Genomic DNA, 11,188 nt, shown 5'->3' with positions numbered 1-11,188 from the left:
GAAAGCTAATTACTCAGTTTCAACTAATTACAAATCTGAGTTTGAGAGGGTAAACAAAAACGTGACTGAACCAAGCCCACTGCCATTCATGAGAGACGATTCATATTGTTAGATAAAAAAAGAAAATGCCCAACAGCTTCCAAACCAGGATCAACAAAAGGATAAACCCAAAACCTCTAGCAAATTTATGGACCCAAAAGAAATCTAATACAATCTAAAACATTTATATGCAAAAAAAAAAAATGGCTTTATTATATGTACAAAAGAAGAAGCTATTTTATATGCTAAGCCTTGCGGGAAAAATTATATCAATAGACTGAAGTTACTGAAATTTTAAATACACAATCGAATAGGCACTTTCTATTTACACCTGCTTTTACTTACACACCTCCCTTTTCTCTTTTTTCCCCCAAATTACCCTAGTAAATATACACCTCCTCATCTCTTTCTCCACTTTCGTGGTGTAATTCTCTATCCCATTCGTCAAGAAAATACACCCCCCCTCTCTTGCACACTCTCTATTCACAACTATATCTTAACAATTAACATAGTCAATTCCATCATTCGAAATCGAAAGTATGATTTTCAATACTCGCATTAAACCACCCTTACCTCCATCACATTATTACAAGAATAAGATTTTACAACTACGACAATAATATTTTACAATGTCTTTTCTACATCATTTGTTTTACTATTAATTTTAAAAAGTAATTATTTTACATCGGCTGTAGTTAACCGATTTAGGGAAATTCTTTAAAATTCTTTGCTCAATGTTTAGTTTAATTGATTTACAGTTTTACATCAGTTCTACCAATGTGGGAAATGGCTTTAAAGCATCATATTTGATCCTTCACATGTTGCATTTCCCTGGCTTGCCTCTTTAGAATTAGTCCTTCATTTTTCTTCTCTCGGATTAACTCTAATTACAAAATATAGATTGGAGCAAGTTTGAGGATTTTGAGCTCAAGCACAAAAGTCCATTCTGTTGAAGATCTCCACTGATGGAGATCCATCGTCACTCTCTCAAGAACCACCGCCTCCGTTTCCATTTGGTAGTCGATCTTGACAAGCGTACCCATCTGGATAACCATGCAGATTAAGAAAAAGGAGGTAAATAGCTGCAATGATGTGAAGAACGAGTCACATTCCACTGCCACCGTGCATTGGAAGAGTTGTTTAATTTCCAAAGAGTTTCAGTCCAAGGAGCTTCCTAGCACAAGAATCCTACCTGATTCACAGGTCGCCATGGACTCCACAATAAAAATTGTTCTTTTTAACCGATGTAAAAAGGGGTTTTTGCAATAGTAGTGCAACACCTTCTACATCAGTATATACCTAGAACAACACCTTGGCTTTAATTATAATTATGTTACGTAATTGCTTGGCCATCGTAATACCACCATCACAATCCAGATTTTGAAAATACCGTTCTTCCTGTACTCGAGTAAGCCAAATCTTACCATGAATAAGTCTCATTGTTTTTACCAATAAGAAGGAATTTGCTTCCTTCTGGTTCGGAGTCATGTATGATATGTGTAGTAGCACAGTAACACATTGGAATTGGATCCCATTCAAAGCAAGCCCCTGGTAAATTACTGATGAAAGAATGAAAAAATGAAAGTTGAAATAGCTTTGATTATAGCTTTCTTTTTATCAGTATGGCTTTTTCATTTTTTATCAGTGCTTTGATTATAGCTTTAAACGTGCAACTAGACATGTATTCATAAATTAAATGGTTAGAATAGTATTTTAAAGAAATAGAAGGGAGTTTCTATTCTCACCTCCACTTTTTCTATTTACACCTCTCATGTTTTAAAAATTTTGTTAATGGGGATGTAAATAGAAAAGGTAGGGATAAGAATAGCAACCCCTTTATAGACCTTAGAAATTTATCCCTTCAGGTCTTCATCTAGTTGCATGGTCACCGTCACCACCTTTTACTTTTGTGGTATCTTTACTTTGTAAAGAAATAAGAAAAGAAAAGTACGCTTCTTCAATTAAATGGGCCTTCAAACTTTGAGAAGGGTCTGTTACAGAGCAAGAGCATCACTTTTCCTTATCACATAGTATAGGCCGAAATTGGCTTTTTTCCTGTTCCTTTTTCAGGTCATGGCTGCAAACTCTTTCACGAAAGCTATCACAGATATTGAGCTTCTTCTAGTAGAAAAAAATAGGGAGCTTGTAGTTCAGAAATAATTATATTTAACTAGTGTTCTCGTAATGATGTAAAGTACGTCATAACTAGGCAATTTTTCAACAACCCAATTCTGTATTTTAACGATTCAATATATCATTAGTACGAATTAACGCCATTCATTCCATAATTAGAATCATGAATAGTAAATTGGCCAAGACAAGATACCATATGCTAGCAATAAGTTTTATAGTTGATATATTGATATTAATAACCACTCTCATTAAAGGCAAACAAGGCCTAAGGAGGATACACCAAAATACATAAAAACATATATCGTAGAGTGCCACCAAAAGGGGAGCATTTGGTTAGGACGGGTAAAATAGTTGGGAAAGTAAGCTAGTGCATTAAATTGGCCCAAGGGAGATGATAAAAATATAGTGAAAAGCAACAATTTGATGAAGTTGAAGTTCAAGGGCACTTGGGTCCTCCTTCCTTGGTCTTCCAGTTGTTGTAGCAAGGGCACACAGCTTTATTACCATAATACCCCGGGGGCACACACAGGCATTTCCTGCAGCACTTCTGACAGAAAAACATGCAGGGCTTGTGGTATTGGGTCTGGCTACATCTCCTCGAGCATTGTGATGGGCATTCTGGTCATATCACATTCCCAAAAGAGAGGTGAGACATATTCATAGCATTGGTAATAAACAAATCAAGCATCATGGTCAATACAATACTCAATAGCCATTTGACTCGCCTCTTTTCACACATCAGTCAAAACACTCCAAAAGAAGCAGCTTTTGCGGGAAAAAAATTGACCACGGTCAAACTAAAATTGACTGTGAAGACTAGTGTACTAGGGTCACAGTTAATAAAAAAATAGTAGTACTACAAATTTCCTTCAATTTATATAAAAAAAATAGGAGTAATATATTTCCGTTTTTTTAGTTCAGACCTTTGTCAAGAGAAGTACAAAATAATGGTAGTACAATTTGTCTTAACTAAAAATAATAACAAAACAACAATCCAAGATCTGCTCTGCGAGCTTTTGGGAAGAGCTTGTGTATTTGAATTAATTTTTGAAGGCAAAATTAATTTTGATTCTAGTTTAATGTATAATGATATGAAAATATATTTAAAATCAATTTTAAATGTCAAATAAAAAACTTGCAGTTAAAAATTTTCCTTCTTCCAATCTCAGTGTCACCACCATTTTCAAGTCCAAAAAAGTTCGAGAAATCTCATAATATTTACGTGCTTGTCTATATTTCCGTTAAACAAGTTTCAAATGTACTTTCAAGAACTCATTACTACCCAGAGAACTATCTATCGGAAATTGTGCCGACGGATTAAAACTGCCATTGAAGGGATAAAACAAAGACACCCTACATTGCTTTATATCATACCATAAAAAGAGAAGACGAAGACAAGAACTTTACTTACGGTATCTCTTGACACTCCCACTTCCATATTTGCTCTGAAGAAAAACACAATTAAGAAGCTTAAATCAGCACTAGTTGACCCCTTAGAAATCAAAATCCCAAAACCCCATTTTTCATTCTTCACACCCCACAATGAAAGAGAGACAAGAGAGTGAAGAATAAGTAAAGGATATACCTTGTTGTCATACAAGTGGCCTCCTTGCTCATTAGCAGCCATAACCTGAAAAATCAAGCCATTCAAATCTAAGAACTCAGAACCAAGAACCCTTCAAAATCTAGCAACTACACATTAGTGGTACCAAACAAAAAACATTAATGGTGTGTGTAAAACGTGTATGGTTCTTGGACATTAAGGACTAACCACTGTTTGAAGCATGGAAATGGCAATGAGTGCCAAGATCATAGCAGCAAAGAACTTAGCCATTGTTTAACACACACACACACACACTATGATCTGAAAACCCCTCTTGATTTGGCAGAACTTTTATCTATAAGCACAAAACAACCTTCAAATCAAGAGGGATGTTTGTGTTTGAGGAGATGCTGGGATCAAAAGCAATTGATGTGTGGGGTATTTATAGAAACATTGAAGGGTGGGGATTAGATGCAACATTTATTGGGTGCATGTAGGAGTAGAAACTTGTCCTCTATGTGGACAACCAATGTCTGACACGTGTGTCGGCACAAATATCATGACGGTGATTATGCAAATTTAACGTGAGATCGGATCGTATGGTCTATACAACAAAGCATTGAATTTAATTAGGAAAAAGGCTAAGCAACTTGCAACATAACCGCATGTTTGCTGCTCCTAAAATCTACCACTCTTACAAAAACACGCATGCTTCTATAATTCATTTAGACTTGCAGAGAAAAATATGCATTATCTAATTTAATTTCGTATTGATTTTAAGTATCTAAAACCAAATGAGAAAAGATGAAGAGCAGGAAGGTTTTAACTTTTATCTACTAAACAAAATGTTTGAATAAAAATGTTTGATTTTGTCTATTTTTCTGTTTTAAAGGTGGATTTGAAGAGTTAATCATAATATCATAAAAAAGTAGTTTACAATTTATTTATGAGAGTTTACAGAAATCTAAAAGAGAAATTCATTATTAGATGTTAGACTGTAAAGCATTACTTTGTTAGACACTCATCGCTGATATAAATAGAAACATCTTTATAATCATTTATTATATCGACACAAAAAATTATTGAAATAAGTGAATTGATATTTGGGTATTTAGTGTTCCACTCCCAACTTAAACATAAAATTATAAATAAAGGTATCATTTATCCAAAAGAAACTGATTCAATAAGAGGAAAATTAATTGGGTGTGGAAGAAAATTTATGTCTCTGAACTAAATAAAAACAAATCATATTAATACAATTGCATATCTTTATGGCAATCCTTTCTTATTCTTTGAATTTTATGAGCTTTGACCTCATACGAGCATTACTTATAAGTTACAATCAGATGAGCATTCCTTACATCACTCCTGATTTTTCTGATATAGACGGTGGAATAAGAGAGGAGCATTCAAGAAAGGAATGGTGAGAGTTAAAAAGTAGGTAATGAAGAACAGCAATTGGGTGTGAAAAACTGAAAATGGAATGGACAAGGGCCCACACAGATAAGGAAAGTCAAGCTTCATCAACTCATCAAATGTTAAAAAATCAAATAATTTCTTCTTCCTCTTTTTTCTTTTCTGGTAAAATGAAATCAAATGATTCTGCTTTATTAATAAATGAAATGAAATCTGCTCTTTCCTTTCCCTGTCTGTCAGCTCTGCATGTGCAACAAGCTGCGCCGAATTCACTAATGTGCGCGGAATGCACTATATGCAATTGTATAATATCTTTTCAGTTCACCGCCATTGTTTTTGTTTGATTTTATCATACATTTACTACTGGTAATTACTTATTAACAGTATTAATAATATTCATTTTTCTGATTTAAAAAACAATACTAGTAATTACTAACTCGTGTAAGAAAACACATTATTGCATTAGTACTTCAGTCATTGTTATGTTGTGCGCCTGATTATTATTCAAATCAAGTACATGTATCAAATCATTTGTACATGCACATATCATTATTATTTTATTGTTCTTTAAAAGCGACTATTATTCTTTACATTTAACAAAATAATTTTATGAGAATTGTAATTTTTTTTTATCTATACTCATTATTGATATAAGTGTTTTTTTATATACTATGATACGATTTGGGATGTAAATTGAAATTAAATCAAGCAAATTTCCAAGACAAACTTGCCAAAAGACTAGAAGATCCGGGGCATTTTTTTTTACTGACATAAGGGTACGTGCTTTACGACTAGTCTAAATTTAACTTATAAGAAAAATCGCTAAAAAAGAAAGAATTGGGCTATATGACTGAAATGCTTAAGGACATAAGACACGATTACAATAGGGAGGGAAAAAGTTGCATTGACAAAGAGGCAGGGTTAGATATACATGACAAAGAGCATGCGTGCCAAAATAAAAAAGTAAGCAAACAAACACGTTAACTGTAACAAAATGTAAACAAAGTGCATTGAAAATTTTCCCCAAATAGTACTAAACTTTTATCACTAGTGCTGTAGTGCAACTTTTGCTGTTGCCTGTTAACATGCTTAACTAGATACTATCATGGAGAAATACTTGTGCATATAATTGGCCCGATAAGGTTGTGTAGGGCTAAAGTTTCACACGGGAAAATTTATTTGTTTTGGCAGGAAAGTAATTGTAGCTAATAAAAAGTCAGTGAGCAAGCTAGTCATTTGTGCCTTTTATGAATAAGAGGATTCTAAAATCGCTAAGCAGACAAGTTAATGAAGTTTGAGCATATTTGGTAGTGTTTTTTTTCTTATTTTATTTTCTTTATTCATTTTTTGTTTGAATAAACATGCATTAAAATTTTTAATTACAATTAGTGTGTTGCATTAGCACCTGGTTATGAGCCAGACGAGAAGGAGTTTAATTGAGATTTTCGCAACGTTTTTTAGGAGAAATAGTGTTACTTGTAGAGACTTTAATGTCCAAATGATAGGAGTAGAGGGGAGGGAAAAAACTACACTATTTGGTTTTGAGGACCAAGGCCTCCTTTGAAAGCTAAGTATTGAAAATTCTTCTCTGTCTTATTCATTGATTCATAGAGCTTTTATATACAATTGCATGTCTACAATTGAATGATAACTACTACAACTGAATGATAACTATTTTAACAGAATGATAACTGCTTCTAGTTGGTCTGAACATTGTTGTAACTATCCCTATGACAGGTTTTTATGGCAGAGCATTATTGTGGTTACACAAAGTCCTTCAAGTGGCCAGGTCATGTAGAGATCCTCTTGGGCCTACCTTCTTAGGCTACAGGTACTGCTTCTGGTACCTCTTCCGTAATGCTAACACCAAATCAATAGCTAGTAGATTAATATCTAATTATATATATGAAATGAAATGTATTTGGAGAAATGGTTTGAGGTTGTATTTGTAGGCAGAAAAGGTGACATGTTTGGTGGCTAATTAACATCACTCTATCGTGTATCGTTAGAGGAATAGTTGGAGAAGAAACTAACGTTAAATGCTCTCTACATACAAAGCCTTTTAGCATGTTTGTTTTTATGTTTTGAGCTTCCCAAACCCACGCTCAACCAAAAGTAAGAAATCCTTGCTTCTCACATAATGGTGCTTTGAACGAAACTCCATCCATCATGTAAATAAACATGTCTTTTGTCATTTGCCAAAAGTGCTAAAGTGATTTTAGGAATCAAGTGTATGGTCAGATTCTAGGCAAGTTGTCAAGTTTTGATTGAGAGTTTGTGGATCGAATTGTTAAACTTCATTTCGTAGTCATTAACCCATCTCTAAATAGAACAGCTTATGATTTTCAACTCACTTCTACTAATGGGTCAATTTGTGCTATCCACTTAATATGAGTTGAAAACGAGTCATGATAAATTGATTCATCTTTTGTACATTTGATTTGACAACGTGAAAATAACATTGGGGGACGCCGAAACTTCCTTGAATCACAAAAAATCCAAACATACTATTTGTCACCCTAGAGCATCTCTAATAGGTGTTTTTACAAGCTAATCTTCCATGCAAAATCTGATCCTGCTAAGATCTGTTGTTGGAGCAAGAGGCTTGATCTCTACTGTGGAGATTTGTTCTTCTACAAGAACAACCAAGATTTGCACTTTTTTTTTCTTCCGAAAAAGGATATTTTAATGTCTTCCACGCCACCCCACCCTCTCCCCTTCCACGCTGTGGACGCTCACCCAACCAAATTTGAGTCTCGATGCACCACCCCGTCAAGATCAAACCAACATTGCAACAGATGGATGGTGGGATGATTGAATCTATATTGTTGTTGTCAATGTATTTGGGATGCATGGTGGCTTTGGAATGGTGGGAGTGGGGAGGTGCGACGAAGGGATTGTGGGATGATTGAATTTGTGTTGTTGTTGTTAATGGATCTGGGATGTTGGGTTTGGGATGTTAGGAATAGTGGGAGTGGGGAGGCACAACAGAGGGAGGAGAGGGTGGGGGTGGGGGGCACGATAAAGAACAAAGAAAGAGGGGAGGAAGGAGAGGCTGGGGGGAAGGGGGAGTTGATAGATGAAAAAAAATTGGATTGTTGCCTATGACAAAAGGACTGTTATGAACTATTGCAATTTTCAGCATTTTTTCCCCTATAAATTTAGTCATTGGTCACCATTTTTTCACACCAATTTTCATTCTCATTCTCCTTCTTACATACGTAATATATCCAAATCAATTTAATTGACAAACTTATATCAATTTGTTGCAAAATTATCAAATGTCTCATTCAAATGAAAATTTGTAACATCCTTCTCCCTGGATTCCTTTCTTGCCACAACCACCACCATAATGAACAAAAATTCTCAATTCCCTCTTCATTACATTCCCTACTTGTCACTACCACCACTACCAATAACTTATAATCAATCTTCTTCTAACCAAAATTCTCAAAGTTCTCAAACTTTTTCGTAACAATAATGATGAAATTTATTTTTTCTTGCTCAACGCCGATATTTGTATTATTTTATGATCAATGTTATATATTATTGTAAGTTAAATTTTTTTCATGGATAAATATTTTAGTCATTCATATATTTTCTATTTTTGTGTTAATTTTTTTTCATAATTAAAATACATACAATTAATTAGTTTTGATTATTTTAAAAAATTGTAAATAAATATTAAAAGATGAGTCTATTGTGAAACTTACAAGAAAAGATTTAAGATCACAAAGTTTAATTTTTTATTTGAACAAAAAATTAGAGAAATTTCCAAAGTTATGTGACATTGCAAAATTTATCAAAAAAGTTAACAAAACTTAAAAAACTTGATATTAAGATGCTCTTAACCATTGGTTGTTTCACCTCACCTGCCCCTTTTTTAATTTTATTCTTGTTTCACCTAACCTCTGATCAAGAATCCTTTCGTTTTGATTTTATTTTATTGTATTTTAATTAATTGGTTTGCTTGCTAGCTTGATTTATGATCCATTTAATGGTATTGGGCTTTCAGTGAGGAAGATAGTGATATTGTTGGGTCAATTATGAGAATTGGGTTTGTGACAACTGAGTGGTTTGTGTGTTAGGCAGGTACAAATTCTCTATGGTAGCATTGGCATGAACCCTTTTTCTCGTTTAGGCTAGGCGGGTTGTCATTTGGTAAACTTTTTTTTTTTGGCTTAATCCTGATGTTTATCAAGAAAAAAATATTCTAATTAATTTGAAATTTTACGAGAGACAAATAAAATATGATCAAGAATTGTTTTTGTAAATAATCGAACTTAAATACTGCTCGAACAATTTAACTTTAACTTTAACACATTAATTATTTGTATCTAATTAATTGATTAATAATTTTTTATTTGAATCTAATACCAAAATGCATAAAAATAAATAAATTATAAGAAATAAATACTATTATCTTAATGGTATTTTGAATGTGTCCTTTTAGTTTTAGTTATCATGTGAAACTATCTTCTCTTAACTTCGTGCTTGATTCGTTGACATCTCATTTGCCTAACTCAATTTACTGTCGGTGATCTAATTCGCTTAATTCTCTTATAAAAGACAAAAAAGTAAGGCATGAAATTCACGCAATGCTTACAACATGAATCAAAAGAGTTTATGTATAGTTAAACCTTAAACCTTATATACAATGTATATTTTAAGTTTTGTGCAATGTGAATTTGTTTTAACTAAAATGCCTCAAAAGTTTTCTTACTATTAAATTTAATTATGAGAATCAGCACATAATTTTTGTTCAAAATTTTAATCCGTGCAATGATCTAAAATGCAAATGTGGGGTTTCCTTCTTCAAATGTCGCTCCTATCGCTAGAGCACACATATGGTTAGGCTATCTTATATCGATGCAATTAATGTGAATTTATCTTAAATATAAAGTTATCCTTTTCAAAAACTCCTTTTATTATATAATAATAATAATAATAAAAAGTTAGCAAATTTCTGTAGCTGATTGGCCACGCTTATAAGGTGAGACAGATGACATATAATTCGACTCTGCCTTTAAACCTTCTGACGTATTTTTGTCTTCCATCAAAGGTGTGGGCCTGTTGATGAACAAAATATGTAGAATAGGTTCCAAGTTGATATTCTTGCATGATTCCAACACATGAATCAGGATCAACACCAGTAGCAATAATTACCAAAGACATGTGCAATCCACATGCAACTAATCATAGAAGATAGAACTCTGCTGTGGTAATTGTCTCCATGAATTATAGCATGCTCACACCAGAAGAGGTTTCACACACACACACACCCACACTTATATATGGTGATTTTAAATTCAGGTTCAACTAAACAAAAAAGTTGTCCACTTATGTAGCTTATTATTTTAAATATTTAAAACTATAAAATGTATATTATAAAATAGTGAATAGTTTATATATGAATAGTATTTATCATCTAATAACAACTTATCATATGAAAAACTTATTAACTTTTACATTAATTGTCTAAAAAATTATATTTTTCACTATTCTTTATTGATGGATAGTGAATTTGTTTTACACAATGCATGTATAGTATTGAACTCATTATAAATTTAATTTAAAAATTGAACTCATGTTTTGATCTCCTACGATTGTTTTTACAATTATTAAATATGGAATAAATCCTCATTAATTCGAAGGACCTCCTGACAATTACAAATTACTCTTTATAATGACTAACAGTTCTCTTTTTTCAACTTTTGGAGTTATGGTAGTGTTTGGTCTAATTTTATGTTTTCCTTTTAAAAGTAAAAGTTCATTGGATTAATTTTAATTTTATAACTTTTTATATATTTTTATTCATTAAAAATATACCTTTATTTTAATATATATTTTCTTTTAAGAAAAATAGTCACGTATATATTAAAGTGCTACTGCATTCAATGTGATCGATGCTTTGTCTAAGGAAAAGGAAGGGTAGTTGCAATCCAAGTGCAGTACTCATGTTCCCGCATGTGGCTTGCCTAAATATCCACATGGAACCCAATTTATTTCAAACGTACACAATAATGACTCATTGCTCCAAAATATCGTATAACTTTT

The 11,188-nt window shown here is 32.8% G+C and overlaps 1 protein-coding gene across 1 annotated transcript; it reads right to left on the bottom strand.

Annotated features, from left to right (window-relative positions):
• Positions 1-2,369: 2,369 nt before the first annotated feature.
• Positions 2,370-4,145, bottom strand: LOC114394959 (gibberellin-regulated protein 4-like). The gene is made up of 4 exons (XM_028356635.1): positions 3,944-4,145; positions 3,758-3,802; positions 3,584-3,617; positions 2,370-2,790 (listed from the first exon to the last, which is right to left on the bottom strand). The coding sequence occupies exons 1-4, from the start codon at positions 4,004-4,006 to the stop codon at positions 2,609-2,611; spliced, it is 324 nt and encodes a 107-aa protein (XP_028212436.1). The 5' UTR covers positions 4,007-4,145; the 3' UTR covers positions 2,370-2,608.
• Between the last annotated feature and the right edge of the window lie 7,043 nt (positions 4,146-11,188).

Source organism: Glycine soja, chromosome 18 (genome assembly GCF_004193775.1).
Source record: "Glycine soja cultivar W05 chromosome 18, ASM419377v2, whole genome shotgun sequence".
NCBI lineage: Eukaryota > Viridiplantae > Streptophyta > Magnoliopsida > Fabales > Fabaceae > Glycine > Glycine soja.
This window is presented reverse-complemented; position numbering and strand designations above follow the sequence as displayed.